Here is a 15,589-nt window from a genome sequence, read left to right as displayed (position 1 = left end):
ATAAATAAATATTATAGGACATTCTTACACAGATTGACTGAGTCCCACGGTAAGCTCATGATGGCTTGTGTTGCAGGTACTCAGACAACGATATATATAATATACAAAATTACAAATACTTATATACATTGAAAACATCCATGAGTTCCATGACTCAGGAACAGGATAATAAATTGCTAATACTTAATTTGCCCCTTTTCAACTCAAGTTTCAACTTTTCAAGTTTTAGAACTCTGTGTATTTGAAAAAGTATTCATTTTAGCCTAACGTGGCCAGTTATTAGAGAGGCCTAGTACCTACCTGATATTATGTAATTACAAATGAACTCTATAGTTAAGTAAAAAGAATTCATTTTCAATATACATAGGCTTACCCCCTTATTCATAAACGTTCTCTAAAGTTATCAAGCCGCTAAAGTTCGTTTGTCCCTTTCCGAGTATTGGTGTGATAGAAAGGGACAAACGAACTTTATCGGCTTGATAACTTAGATAACATTTATGAATAAGGGGGTAACAATTTAATTTCCCTACCTATGTATTGTATCTTATCAGACCACGTAGCCAAGTGCCAGTCGACTACACTCCGTAGCGAACGAAATGCCACTTTCACTGTGTCGTACTCGTACTGTACTAAATATGGAAGACACACAAAGCGTTGTATTATCGTAGACATCGTAGCCCGTGTCGTAGCGCAAAGCGATCGTCACATTAGCTATAATCCGGCCGGCATCGGCAGGTTACCTTATTAACTAAAAAGTATTCCATTACTGCCACAACGAGAAATAAAAATATAATTAGATATAGATATTACGCCTTATAATTCGCCAACGTCCATACCACGTTGAACACACCGGTTCTCGTCCGATCACCGAAGTTAAGCAACGTCGGGCGCGGTCAGTACTTGGATGGGTGACCGCCTGGGAACACCGCGTGTCGCGTTGGCTTTTTGCTTTTTACATCATTTTTTTTTCAGGTGAAAAATCGTTGAAAGCTGTTTACCAACAATTGAAGATGGTTGAGAAAGAGATTGTATTTTTGATGCAGCAGTTGGAGATGTTTGATTTATTCCCAGTACTTAAACCTAAAGATTATGTTGATCCGGTGACGAAACAACCGGATGATACGTGGCTGTATCCTTGCAAGGTATTCTGAAAATATTTGAGGAACATATCTTTTTCTATATTTGATTTCCTAACCAAGTAAACTATCTACATAACCCCGAAAAACTATCGAAACATATTTTAGTGTCACAACTATAAACATAAGCATACCTCGCTCGCTCAGCTTTCGTGATTCTGCTACCTTGATATTGGATTTACTTATACGTATAGGTACTCATGAATCTGGAAGAACTAGGGCTCAGTATATTCAGTTCCTATAACCTAATATGGATCCTTGTGCTGTGCCAAGAAATTATTCTAATAGTTCGCTTTACTTTCTTGTTATACTGATTATACCCACTGTATTTATTATACCTACTTTTGAGTGCTAGTTTGTAAACCACTTTAAGATTGGACCTTGCATGTTTTTATGTTGAAGATTGGTCAGGGTATCAAATGCTTTGCTGAAATCTATTAGTAAAATCATATTATTTGCGTGTTGTCTCATAACAGGCATTTGTGTGTATTGCAGACAATTTGCTGTTTAGATAACGGGTTTGATGACTGTGTTTCCTAGACTACTTTTATCTAAGCGCATAATATTGTGTTGTATTTTTGCCTTTTTGAATGCATCTCATCTACTTCACAGACTTACTTCGTGCAAGTATCTCACGAGCGCTTAGAGCGGGTCGCTCAACTCTCTCGGATCTACGACCGCATCGGACCCATACTCATGAAACTGGAGTACCTGATCCTTGGTTCTAGTACCGGAAAGTCCGATGTGATGATCCAGTACTATGATTACTGGGAGAAATACATATTCAAGGGGCTTGTTAAGTAAGTACAGAATTCACAAGAGCTGGCACGAATGGAACGAATGAGTGAATGAATATCTGTGACATATTAACAAGTAAAACAGTGGTTCTTGGCAGTTACGACTATATTACTATTTAGATACATTTTTTTCTTATTTTTAATATACATTATTTTTTAGGCTCACCCTGGAGAACCTGGAGAGTTTCCAACAGCAGCTGAGCGACAAAGATCCCATGTTCCAAGTGGACGCCATGCTAGTCCCGCCGGACATTACCATGCGACCCACGCCCCCTGAAGTCTGCAACATTTTAGGCCATGACATGAGACATTTCTTCAATAGGTAATCTTTATGTATATTTCGAACACATTGTCGCCAACGTCCATACCACGTTGAATACACCGGTTCTCGTCCGATCACCGAAGTTACGCAACGTCGGGCGAGGTCAGTACTTGGATGGGTGACCGCCTGGGAACACCTCGTGTCGTTGGCTTTTTGTTTTTTTTTTTTCACGATATATTTAATGGTATATCGACAATCTTAACATTATCACAACCTTCTATTATTTGTACACTGACTGACCAGGAAGGATATCGGTGTAGTGTAGTATGCAGAGAAAAACCTATCCCTTTTCTGTAGGTACCTACTAAAATTCCTAAGTGACGTATTTTTCTGTTTGTAGATTAACATCATTTCCCCGCTGGATGAAGAAGACCTGCTTGCCCTGTGCCCCCCAACAGATAAAGGAAGCCACAGGAAACGAGTTCTATGTATTCTCATTCTTTGAGGACATTCTGAGGGTAGTCTCTATTAACGACATCACCCTGCTTATACAGGACACCATCTATCGGCTGACCCAGGACATCAATACTTATATACAGAAGTAAGTGTTGTACCACTTTTGTGAAAAACACGTAAGTTGGAAAGAACTACAATGATAGGTTAACGTGTAAAACCTTGTTCAGGGTAGACTCCTTACTTGAAATAGGTACCTCTTTAATATTGCCTTTAGACTCGAGAATATCTCGGAGGCAGCTTAATTCATCCAGCAAGCGCGAAAGGAACTTTATAAACCATACAGTGTGCAACCATTGAGGTACTAAGGTTGTAAGACACCTACCACCCGATGGCGAGTGGTTCAGTGATAGAAAGAGGCCATTGGCATCAGGGTAAAATATGCATCAGAGTACACCATTGCACAAGGCTGCCACACCACAGCCAATTGTACAAGTTTTATGAATTTATACGGTGTTTTTGCATCTTTCACAAACATTTACACACATTTCTTTCTTCAATTTTGATTATTAACAGGTGGCATAAATACCAACACCTCTGGGCGTATGATAAGGCCTTATCCTGCGAAAAGTACATACAAAAACACGAGCAAATACAAAAATACGACGAAAAGTTCTTCTTCTTCGAAGACATTATAGCGGATTTAGACGCGCATGTCAAATTTGTTGATATCGGTGCTATAAGAGTTAATTTAAGACCAATTATACGACAAATACAGGACCATGCCAATGAGTGGAAACAGTGTTTGGGGAACAGTATCGCTGGTAAAACTAGAATGAATATGCAAGATTTGAAGAATCAAATTGAGGTCAGTCACAATCACTCATTTTATTTACACACATACAATCTGATAAGAAATTTCAGCAGCGCGATAGCCAACGTCCATACCACGTTGAATAAACTGGTTCTCGTCCGATCACCGAAGTTAAGCAACATCGGACGCGGTCAGTACTTTGATGGGTGACCGCCTGGGAACACCGCGTGGCTTTTTTTTTAACCAATTCGTTTTTTTTTCAGTCTTTCCGTATGACGATGAACATGAACATAAAAGGTCTTGAAGATTTTAAGTTGGTGATGGCGACAATCGCCATGGTACAGCAGTATACCATCACGGCTGAAGTCAAGTATAGAGGAATGCAGGATATATTTAATATGTTGAGACAGCATGGAATTGATGTAAGCCCTAACATTTATTAGCTTATAAGCTTTCAAAATAATTCATCAAAGTCTATGCCATATAACAAATCACAGTATTTTCAGCCTTCACCAATGATAAATCATAATCCGATTGACTTATCCTATCCATAAAAATGGTTTAAAAAAATAGTGTAAGAATTGCGTTACTGTATGTTAACAATTCGAGAGAAAACTCTATTCTGATTCTGTGTAACCCAGGTATCAGACGAAGACATCAATTCGCCAAAGGCCTCCAAGCGTCATGGGGCACACTGTACCAAACCTCCCTCTTCCGAGGGAACACTCTGAACAGACCAAGGAGAAGTTCTCGAAACTGAACGTGATAGAGATCGCCAACTTCCTTAAGGAGTTGGATGATTTTGTGGAGAAGTTCGATGCGGAGGGACCAGCGACTGTGGGAGAGGATATGGATAGAGGACTGTTACTCATGGAGGTACAATATTGGAATATCTTGTCAGTATCGACGATTTATTAAAATAACAGAAACCTCGATTTTATACCTCAAGATACTTAATATAGGAACGCAACTAGTGAACCATGATTTTATGATTTTAACCGTTAAATTATGTTATAGAGAATATTATAAAGTCAGAAAGTGTGAACTGTGATCGGCACATGTACCTTCTGAGTATTAGTCAGTGCAACAGGGGACGCTGATCTCTGTTTTTCTTTCTCGTAGCTTATAACTCTAAACTTTTTTTTTTAACCTAGACCTCGCCATGGTTTTATAAGACTAGTTATACAGGGTGGGGCCTGTAACTAAAGCAAAAAATTAAAACAGGGACTGACTTAAGTATATAGAGTTATTACAACGTGGTTTTAATGTTACAAAGTTTTGAAATTAGGAGAAATAGTGATTTAAAGTTACGATTAGTAATTAATGAATTTACACCTAGCGATACTGTCGCTTAGCTATCGTAAAATATCTTGGTACCGGGCATTTTGACAGATTGTAACATTTGTGAATATTTGATTTGTTGTGAATTATTTTTTTAAAGAAAATAAACCAAAATAGTCCTTACGCCTATACATTTAGATTGACAGTCGTACGTAGTTACTATTTTGTTGACCATAATGTTTTTGAAATAGTTGTAATTACTTATTATCTTTGCTTATTATTGTCAATCTCCATAAATTCCTGAATTATGGTTTTGATTTAATGGTTTAAAAATGATTGCAACTTTATGGTTCGTTAATAATGTCAAGATTGTCAAGTTAGAACGGCAGATATTATCAGCAATTCAAAATGCCTAGAGTTCTGTATGATTCGCGGGAATTGTGCGAAATGATTCTCCTGTACGGCGAAACAAGAGGCACGCACATCGTGCGCTGATGTTGTACGGTGAGCGATATCCCGATCGACGGCAACCACGCAACGGCCGAGTCATAACGAACGCCGTACAACGAGTACGCGACGACTTGCCTGTGACTGGAGCACGACTGCCACCCGCACCGCCACAGGGCCCTGGTGCGGCACTTAATGTAAGATTGGCATTAGAACAAAGAATTCTACGTCATTTTCGTCAAAGACCCACGACCAGCACCAGAAAAGCAGGCCGTCTATTTGGGGTGAATCACCGAACAGTTCAAAAAGTTTTAAAAAATCGAAAATATCACCCATATAAATTTTTAAAAATACAAGGTATGTTGCCACGGGATTACCCAGTGCGACTTGCATATTGTGACTGGTTTTTAAGACAGAACCAAGAAAACTTGAACTTCGTGCGTAATGTGATATGGACGGATGAATCCACTTTCACAAATAATGGAATATGGAACCCAAAAAATACGCATTACTGGAGCGGCGACAACCCATTTCTTATGAGACAAACGGCACATCAGTACCGCATTTCCCTAAACGTCTGGGCTGCTATTCACGGGCGCACAATAATTGGTCCAGTTTTTATTGACGGCACATTAAATACGGCACGTTTTATGCAATTAATCGATGGGACCGTGATAGATTACTTTAATAATTTACCCGAGAACGTTAAAAATCAAACGTGGTTTCAACTCGATGGTGCACCTGCACATTCTGTTGTGCCAGTCCGACAAAGGCTGACTCAAATATTCGGTGATAGATGGATCGGTCGGTATGGTCCCCGAAGGTGGCCGCCGAGATCTCCCGACCTTACATGTTTGGATTTTTTTCTTTGGGGAGCAGTCAAAGATTACGTGTATTCGGCAGAAGTAGACACGGTCGAGATGCTGAGGAGAAGAATTGTTGAGGCGTTCGAAAAAATTCGAGAAGTTGATCTTGACAAAGTGCACCGTAACACACTCTTGCGTTATGAAGCGTGCAGAACAGCAAACGGCCAACACATAGAAAATTTGTTTCATTAAATAGGTAGAGTAAGCAGACTGAAATGATTTAAGTAGTTTTATTTTGTAGTGTTGGTTTATGTTACAAATAATTAATAAACAGGATAACATTATTTATCGTCGCTTTTTAATCACTACGTCTAGCGGCTTTCATTACAAGTGGTTATAAAGACACCTGAGTTGAGACAAGTAGGCATGTATCATAAATAAATATTTACATAATAGAAAATAGTTATTTGTTATACAAGGGGGCAAAGTTGTATTTTAACGCCGAGTGTGGAATTGAAAAACGAGCAAGTGAAAGGATTCTATAGTTGAACCACGAGCGAAGCGAGTGGTTCGAGAATTGAATCCTGAACTTGCGAGTTTTTTAACACACGAGAAGTAAAATACATTTGCACCCGAGTGTAACACAAAACTTTTCCCCTCATTATAGCGAGGAAACTACAACGCAAAAAATGCGTTTATCACTGCTTCCAGTAGTTCCACAGGTGGTAAACCATCTTTATTACTAGATTCACCTTTTATCAATCTTGAAGCAGTTATTTTTATTTTATTCAAGGTCAAATTACTTTACCCACTAGTGGATAAAATGCGTTTTTACCCGCTGGTATTAAAGGACAAACCACGTGTTTCCGAGCTAGTGAGGGGAAAAATAAATTACTGTAATTAACTTTTTTGTACTTTTTAAGTATAAGGTACTTAGAGCGTGCGCAGACAGAGAGCGGTCTGCGTTCTGTCAGAGTTCCGCGTTCTGGTGACCGTTGACCGCTCAAGAGTTCCAACGTACACAGGCGGCGTTCAAATTCTCGCGTTCTAGTTTCGTTTGTGTCATTGTACATGCAACGTAATTGTCACTGGAAAGTTCGTTTTTCTATGAAGAATTATTGCTCAAAAATTCTACCGATTAAATTCTCCTTACAGATCAACAAGCGATTCGATATTTTTATTCGCATGTCGATTTATAGTTTCATTAATTGAGAAAAATAACGGCTAGTTGTATTTTTAGGGCATTGTAATTAATTATTAAGATAAAAATAAACATAACAGCATTTCGTCGTGTACTATCCGTAGATTCGACCTCAGAAATCCCTCCTTTTCCTAACCAATTCAGTATTTTTTCTGTGTTTGCAACCTCAGACATCCCCGCGTTCCAGCGTTCTCTGTCTCGGCGGGAAAAGAACGCTAGAACGCGGCATTCCGCTTTGACCGCCGCGGGAAGACTGCCCGCTGTGGGCGTTGTTGCTGCAGACTCGGTACATTCTAAAGAAATCAAAACTCTGAACGCGGAACGCAGAACTCCAGACCGCTCTCTGTCTGCGCACGCTCTAAACAGTCTGTTTAAAACTATGGTGTCTGTGGTCCATTACGCAAATATCATGAACTTTGTCATGAACCTTCACAGACATTCACACATTTGCAAATGATAACTTTTCGTTGTGTATTTTATTACCTACATGTCTATTGACAACATACGTCAAGTTGATAAGATACATCAAAGTTGTGCAAAAAAGCAACAATTTATTAAATTACAACGCACGTAAAATATGCAGGTACCAGATACCTATCACGAAAGAAAAGCGAAAACAAACCGAGCTTTGTGTAATAGTCGCGTTACATTCAACCCATTGCAACGAAAGTGCAGCCGCCAAATATGGTTCTGTTTGTGATCGCTGTATGCATCACAATTTTCACAGAAATTCTTTGTAAAAGGTGAAACTCTAATTCTCAAAAGATACTAACAAGCTGTATCTGGACGGGGTCAATTGGAGGACAAGCCACACAGAGTAGTTGCGGCTGAGAAATAGAAACATCTTCAACAAACTATTAAATGTGCAATTTACCTTGTGAAATGATTACCCAGTAATATTGGAATTGGAATACCTAATTTTTATCAGTGATTTCATTTATTGTTGGAACTTCGTAATAAACAGTAAGTTACGTTAAAACATGATTTACTTACTTTTATCCTTTCGTTACTACACCTTAAACCTGGGTACCTACTTTAAAGAAAATAGTTACCTCGCGTTGAAATAAGTGATTAAGTACCTATGTAATTTAGATCAACTGCATTGCATACGTTTAAACAACATTGTTAATAGGTTTAATAATAAGTATTATTGAAAACGATCCCAAATGTCACTGTCAAGTATTTCGCCTGGACATAATGTTTGAGGTACATTACTTGCTCGATTAAGTTTGTTAGAAAATAACAGTAAATTTATTTTTCATTTTAATTAATTAAGACCATTTGTACGTGATTACTGATTAGTTAAAGGGTGTATATTTTAATTTTTTGCTTTAGTTACAGGCCCCACCCTGTATAGAAACCATAATAAGGTGTATCTATTTTAGTTTTAATACCTTCTTTAGTGTCTAGATAAGGGTAGAAAATATTAATCAAACTTTGTTTCCTATGTATTTGACATTTAATCAATACACCTATTTATTTTGTAATACATTCTGCAGGAGTACACGAAACATTTCGACGAGCTGGACGCCAGGAAGAAAGCGTTGCAAGCCGCTGAACAGCTGTTCGACAATCCCCTTGCAGACTTCTCGAATTACAACCGCGCCAAAACTGACTTCTCGTACATGGAACAGGTAAACATCGTGCTCACGTTTTTGGATTAACGATTTTGGACCGCTCCAAAACTTGAGCTGCTGTTTCAGACGAAAGTTGACGTGTGGAAACCACGCAGTAGCATAACAAGGCGAGAACCAATGGTACCATATTTTTTCCTGGTTCTGCACATGTTTGCCTTAGGAGAAAAAGCCTTTCAATTGTTTACCTACTAATTAATAAAATAAATTAGTAATATCAACCAATCATTAGTGGATTTAGATTTAAACGTCCGGTATTCTTCCTTGCCAGGTGTACAAGATATACAAGGCGCAGAAGAACGCAAGAGAAATATGGGCCAAGACTCTTTGGGTTAACCTGAACCCTCAGGCCTTGGTTGATGGGATTGAGCAGTTCTTTAAAGAGTACAGGTACGATTTGCACTGGGAGACCCAAAGTCATTACGCCGGGTTGCAAAATAGAAACTTGGCGACAGTTATTTTAGGCTTTCACTAATGGTACTATCTAAAACATCACGTTTTTATCCAGGAAACTAGCTAAACCAGTGCGACTCAGCCCCACTGGTCTACAGCTAGACTTGAAGATGAAACAGTTCAAAGGTGTCGTGCCGCTCATGGTGTCTCTCAAAAACGAGGCCATGCGAGAGCGACATTGGAAAGAGCTCATGCACAAGACTGGTATGTTTTATAAATATATCTATAATAAATTCTACAAGCTTTACCCCATTTCCCTATTAGTACAGTACCGCAGCACAAATCGCGTTGTCCAACAAAACTGATGTTTCTACAGCGGAAAGAGCGTAACACATGAAGTTCTTTTTTTTTTCAGTCCCTGGACTGTGATTATCGTAGGTGGCAATTTTAGAGACCTATTTAATCCTAAATACTCTAATCATCCTTATGTTCATCTTTTAAACATACAGGGCAAACATTCGACATGTCTCCCGAACGTTTCACCCTCGAGAACATGTTCGCTATGGAGCTGCACAAGTACCAGGACGTGGCTGAAGAGATCGTCAACCACGCGATCAAGGCAAGTATAGTGGTCGCTTTTGATTTTGGACTATAAGCTTCGACTTTCTCGCTGCAGAGTACACAGTTACACACATCTCAAGGAGGCTTCGGGCCTTTGGTCTTGCGTGGAGCTCACCATCAGTCTTTGCTGGGATTTGAAACTAACTGAATCCAAAAACATATATTATGTAACTCCGAATAGTCAGCTACAGTCTAAGAAAAAAACGTACCTCAGACAGAACCATATAGAAACAGGTACGGTGGCCTAGATGGTGTTACACCTTTGGGAGACGCTCGGCTAGATGGCGCTAATATTACTATTTGACATTTTAACACATATCACGCTAAGAATATGGGCCAAATTGTCAATACTGAGGTTTAAAAGTTGCCCCCCAGTCGAGATTTGCCCCGCTGTAGGTACCTTAAGCGCAATATTGTCCACCATGTATTTTACAAATCTTTGACAAGCTATAGAGTAATTGAATTGAGAGTAGGTATCCAGTAAAACAAGAATCAGGACCCTTACCCGAATGGAATGAATCTACGACGCGAAACGAAAACGATATTTTCTGGTTTCAACTCGCGAGTTTCGATAGATATCTACAAGCGTTTCGTGAGCGTTTGGTGAATTAAGATTAAATCAAAATCGAAATTGGCTTTATAATCAAGTCTCACATTTGCAGGAGTTGGCCATAGAACGCGGAGTGAAGGACGTTCAAGAGACATGGGCAAACATTCAGTTCACAGTGGCCCGCCATTGGAACAGGGGGGAGGACCGTGGTTACACACTCAACCCTTGCGATGACATCATTGTCAAAGTTGACGACGACTCCATGTCGCTACAGAGCATGGCTGCTTCACAGTGAGTCGATCTTAGTATTTACTACTTACCTAATATCTTGAAACGATGAAATTAGTTGTAAGTATATATTTTAAATATGTTCTCTACGACAAACCTAAACCTAAACCTTTTATTATGTTACTACGAAACATTTTCTAAGAAACAAATTAGTATTCCATACTCTTCTTCAAAGAAGAGCGTTTTCTCGACCTATCGCCAGGGTTCGCTTTCCTACTCAGTCTTCTCCACTTTGCCCGGTCTTAGGCATCTTTAGGCGTGAGATTGTTGTCTTGCATGTCCGCTGTCACGACATCCATCAACCAGCGCTTCTTAGGCCTACTGCGGCCGCGTGACCTAATGAGTTTTCCATACCATGGACAAATAAATACGAATATATCGCGCGTTTTGAACATAGAACTCAGAGGATTTGTCATTCTCTTGGAATACTCCTCTATGGCTTCTCCTAGTTCTTGTTAATGGATAAAGCTCGCCCATGACGGCCATGACCCGCCCTATTCAATTAAGTTTGAAACTAAGTAGATGGCACTAATAGTCCTTAATTTCAAGTAGCTTTTAAGGACTGTATGACGTGTTTTACAAAGCATTTTATCCATTAACCCGTCGTCTGTTTCTGTCAAAAAATTGTCATAAAATAATTAACTTTGACATATTTTTTTAAAGTCCAACGCCATATGTTAGGATCCTTATCAAACACAGACGAAGGGTTAATTCATTCACACCTTTTTTATAGATTCATCGGCCCATTCCTCTCAGTAGTACACACTTGGGAACGCCGGTTGTCCACCATATCCGAGGTCATAGAGGAATGGATGGCCACGCAGCGCAAGTGGCTCTATCTGGAGGGCATCTTTGTAGGTGGAGATATTAGACAACAGCTACCGGAGGAAGCGAAGAAGTTTGATGACATTGACAAGTCCTTTAGAAAGGTAAGGGACGCTTATATTTCGAGTACTTGGTGGCAACTTTTGTTCATTTTGAAGCTCAAAAATCCTCACAACGTTCAAGACGTGAGTTTTTCATGTTTTCAAGTATTCTAATGAAGTTTATTAGTGATGGAAAACGGTATTTTCTAAAGCATTGGCAGAGTTAACATTTTCCCCAATGTACAGATCATGCTGGACACTGCAAAGAGGCTGAACGTCGTGGACTGTTGCTGTATCTCCGGACGCCTGGAAGAGTTCGTCAATCTGGGACTAGGGCTACAGAAGTAAGACTGATAAATTGACATAAATCTATTGAAGTTACATACTTAGTCACGTAAAATGTTTTCTTAGTTTCTCCTGTTACCGATTTTGACGCTTAAATGGGTTACTTAAATGACTTTGATACTGTAAGTATTTGCGTCATAGTTGATTTTGAGTCATATCAAGAAAAATTGATAGCAATTTTGGTAGCCCAGTCCTTACAAGGTTTAGAAGTTTGACATTTAAAATTAAAAACACTAACACCAATGATGAGGCTATTAAAATCTCTGTCTTGATACTTAGCTTGATACTCTATTCTATTATTATACTTACTCACTAAATGATGTTCAGGTGCCAGAAGTCGCTGAACGACTACTTGGACTCGAAGCGGCGGATATTCCCTCGTTTCTTCTTCATCTCCACCGATGAGCTGCTCTCAATCCTTGGCAGCAGCGAGTGCACCTGTGTGCAGGAGCACATGATCAAGGTGAACCTTAAGATACTACTGGTCTAAAACCAGAATTCGCAGAACGACTACTTTAACTCCAAGCGGATCTTTCCTCAGTTTCTCTTCATCTCCACCTCTGAGATCCAGAAATGTTGTAGTATCTAGTATCAACACTACAATCTTCACTTGTTTCAGATGTTCGACAACATAAAAGCTCTGGACTTGTACGTGGATCACACGAATCGTCCCGTCGCTGCCAAGATGATATCTGCTGAAGAGGAGGTTATTGAAATAAATATTATTAAAGTCACACACACAAGCTTCTTGTAATCCAGTGAAAACACGATACTTCATAATAATAAGCAAATAATTAGTACGTCATAATAAGCAAGAACTACAAAATCCACAACAGGTTTCGACAAAACCTGGATACTCTGTAGATACGAGCTCCAATATGAAATCTTAGCCTCTATTCCGGTTGAACCAGCCTTAGCAGAGGTACCAACAATACTCAAGTAATTCCCTAGCTGTACGGCTAGTAGGTAATATTTGTTGAAACAGGAAAGAACCGGCGTAGGCTAATGGCAATTGTCGACGCCAGACGCCGACAGAAATGCAGTCTGGCTCTGTCGCGCCAATACGCAAAATCGATAGAGAATATAGAGATAGATAACATCTACGAGACAGATATTATCGTGATTTGTGAGCATTTGTGAATTTGGCTACGCACCCTGAGGTTCAGAGCGGTACATGGTATCACTTCGTTTCTCTCAATCTGTATGAAAAATATTGGAATGTTCATATGTAACGAATAAATCGTTATTGCGAGTGTTCTGATGTTTCAGATAATGGAGTTCCGTAGCGTGGTGTACACCGAGGGACGGGTCGAGGACTGGATGAACCTGGTGCTCTGCGAAATGCGGCGCACCAACAAGTTCATCACCAAGAAGGCCATCTTCTACTACGGGAGGAATTGGCGGGTTCCCAGGTACAAAATGAGAAATAGTAACTAAATAATAATTGACATTTGATTCTGTTCAATCAATGGGTCGGCAACGCGTATGTGAAAACGCAGTAAAGAATAAACGTCAAACGCGTTTAAAGATTCTTCATTTGCTGTCTACCATTTTTTTTAACAGGACGGAATGGATTCTGGAGTACCAAGGAATGGTGTGCCTCGCAGCCAACGGGGTTTGGTGGACGGCGGAGACAGAAGAAACCTTCATACGAATCCGCAAAGGGAACAAGAGAGCCATGAAAGAGCATCTACAGGAGCAGAATGAGCAGCTCGATGGGCTGGTTGTGAAAGTGAGACAAGGTCAGCTGTTGTCAAATTAATATATATCGTCACTACTTTGAAAAAAACTTGTATCTTCTTCTGTCAATGAAGAAAAGAATGTAGTAAGTATGTATAGAATGCATAGAGACTTACTACGTTTTAACTTTGAGGAGCAGTGTGAGATACGAGATTTTTTCAAAGTAGTGACGATATACATATCCTATTTTTTATAACTATATTATTTGCCTGCTGGAGGCCTGCTGGATGTGTGAGAATTTGTCCATGCCTTCCCTCGATTCCTAAACGCCTTAGGCGTATAGCGATATCTACCTATAACAATGTATCTATCAATATGCTCTGGAGTCTCAATGTTAATATACTTACCTACACCGTTAGTTATTCGCTGTACAATTAACAAACCTTATCTAAATAAGCACCATTTATATGCCTCCAGACTTTGCGTGGAATTTTTAAGTTCTTGTACATTTCTAAGTAACTGGCTAACTGCAGAGTACAATGAAATCAGTTGTTCAAAAAATACTGCAACAGAACAACAGTACAACTTGGTCCGTCTAAATGAGGTCTTATTTAATTGAACGCCTTTTCAAAGTGACCGCCATTTATGACTTCAGATTTGGGGTCCAACGACCGGCTAAAGTTTCGAACGATAGCCACAATCGACGTGCACGCGCGTGATATCATCGAGAGTTTCGTGCGCGACAACGTGACAGAGGCAGCAGAGTTCGAGTGGGAGAGCCAGCTGCGGTTCTACTGGTTGAAGAGGGACGACGCTTTGTGGATACGACAGTGCACTGGTTTGTATCAGAACATCATCATTGACGTTAGACTTCTGCCTGTAGTGTATACCCAAGAAGATGGCGGAAGACCGCTTCACGCACATGGGCCGCGTCCTGATGCAGCCCCCACAGCGCTTAACGCGGAAGGGGCCAAACACACCCCAGTAGGGTAGTCGAAAGATCATCCATCCATTACTACGTTAACAGAAACGTAGGAATCGTGTCATGTTATTTTAGTCAGACTCAGTACAAGACGTACTGACAGTGTCTGAACTAGCATGACAAATACAAACGTTTCCGGAAAAATACGAAGAAAAAGCTTTTCGCACTACATCTGTAACCACAAGTATGTGTTCTTTAGAACAGACCAAAAACGAGTGGGAAAGTTAGCTAGGCTTCTGAAGAGAAACGACAATTTGTGGATTCAACAGTGTACTGGTTGAGCATGATCTGAAAATGTTTTTCGACTATCTTGAAGTTTGAAATTTTAGAGTAAAATAATTTGCCTGAAGGAAGCTACTTGGAGTAAGTTTTTTTGTTCTACGTTTTTTGTATACCTTCTGGGGCTGCGTAGTTTCAACCTTGGTTTACTTACCCTTTCAATACTTTCAGGGGTGTTCGAATATGGTTACGAGTACATGGGTCTGAACGGCCGGCTGGTGATCACGCCGCTCACGGATCGCATCTACCTCACCATCACGCAGGCTCTTACCATGCAACTGGGCGGTGCACCTGCAGGTATTCAACAGATAGTTGTTGGGAAGTTATGCAAGAGTGTGAAGTTTAGCACCAAAAGTGTGAAGTTTAGTACAAGTTTGGCACCTGGATAATGTCGATGTCAGTTTCTTTTCGCCTTTTCTTTGAATCTACCTTCCAATTTATCTTTCCTTCCAGGCCCCGCTGGTACAGGGAAGACGGAAACCACCAAAGACTTGGCCAAAGCCCTGGGGCTTCTATGCGTGGTCACCAACTGTGGCGAGGGCATGGACTTCCGCGCTGTGGGACAGATTCTCGCAGGGCTGTGCCAGTGCGGCGCGTGGGGTTGCTTCGACGAATTTAACAGGTTTAATCTCACTATTCATTATGAAGAATTGAAGACTAGCAACTAGCAAAGACCTGGCGAAAGCTTTGGGAGAGCGTGCTTTGTGCCATATGCGTAGGGCACAGACTTCCGCGTCGGACGATTGACACGAAT

At 40.1% G+C, this 15,589-nt stretch overlaps 1 protein-coding gene, 2 non-coding genes and 1 pseudogene across 3 annotated transcripts in view; all 4 read left to right on the top strand.

Annotated features, from left to right (window-relative positions):
• Positions 1–15,589, top strand: part of LOC125234939 (dynein axonemal heavy chain 10) — a 77,747-nt gene that overhangs the window by 21,446 nt on the left and 40,712 nt on the right. Inside the window, 22 exon segments of the mRNA XM_048141362.1 lie at positions 973–1,142; positions 1,749–1,936; positions 2,094–2,255; positions 2,596–2,796; positions 3,225–3,516; positions 3,726–3,832; positions 4,111–4,178; positions 4,181–4,338; positions 8,697–8,831; positions 9,103–9,221; positions 9,340–9,488; positions 9,734–9,843; positions 10,508–10,686; positions 11,417–11,612; positions 11,796–11,893; positions 12,222–12,357; positions 12,514–12,600; positions 13,164–13,306; positions 13,458–13,636; positions 14,230–14,412; positions 15,007–15,132; positions 15,289–15,457. Coding sequence (XP_047997319.1) covers positions 973–1,142; positions 1,749–1,936; positions 2,094–2,255; positions 2,596–2,796; positions 3,225–3,516; positions 3,726–3,832; positions 4,111–4,178; positions 4,181–4,338; positions 8,697–8,831; positions 9,103–9,221; positions 9,340–9,488; positions 9,734–9,843; positions 10,508–10,686; positions 11,417–11,612; positions 11,796–11,893; positions 12,222–12,357; positions 12,514–12,600; positions 13,164–13,306; positions 13,458–13,636; positions 14,230–14,412; positions 15,007–15,132; positions 15,289–15,457 — 3,355 coding nt within the window.
• On the top strand, positions 823–943 carry LOC125235052. Its single transcript, XR_007178048.1, has one exon. It is a non-coding gene; the product is annotated as a 5S ribosomal RNA (ribosomal RNA).
• LOC125235049 lies at positions 2,288–2,406 on the top strand. Its single transcript, XR_007178045.1, has one exon. It is a non-coding gene; the product is annotated as a 5S ribosomal RNA (ribosomal RNA).
• On the top strand, positions 3,583–3,701 carry LOC125235042 (annotated as a pseudogene).

This window comes from Leguminivora glycinivorella, chromosome 16, assembly GCF_023078275.1.
Source record: "Leguminivora glycinivorella isolate SPB_JAAS2020 chromosome 16, LegGlyc_1.1, whole genome shotgun sequence".
In the NCBI taxonomy this organism is placed as follows: domain Eukaryota; kingdom Metazoa; phylum Arthropoda; class Insecta; order Lepidoptera; family Tortricidae; genus Leguminivora; species Leguminivora glycinivorella.
Note: the sequence above shows the minus strand (reverse complement) of the source record. Positions and strands in the feature narration are given on the sequence as shown.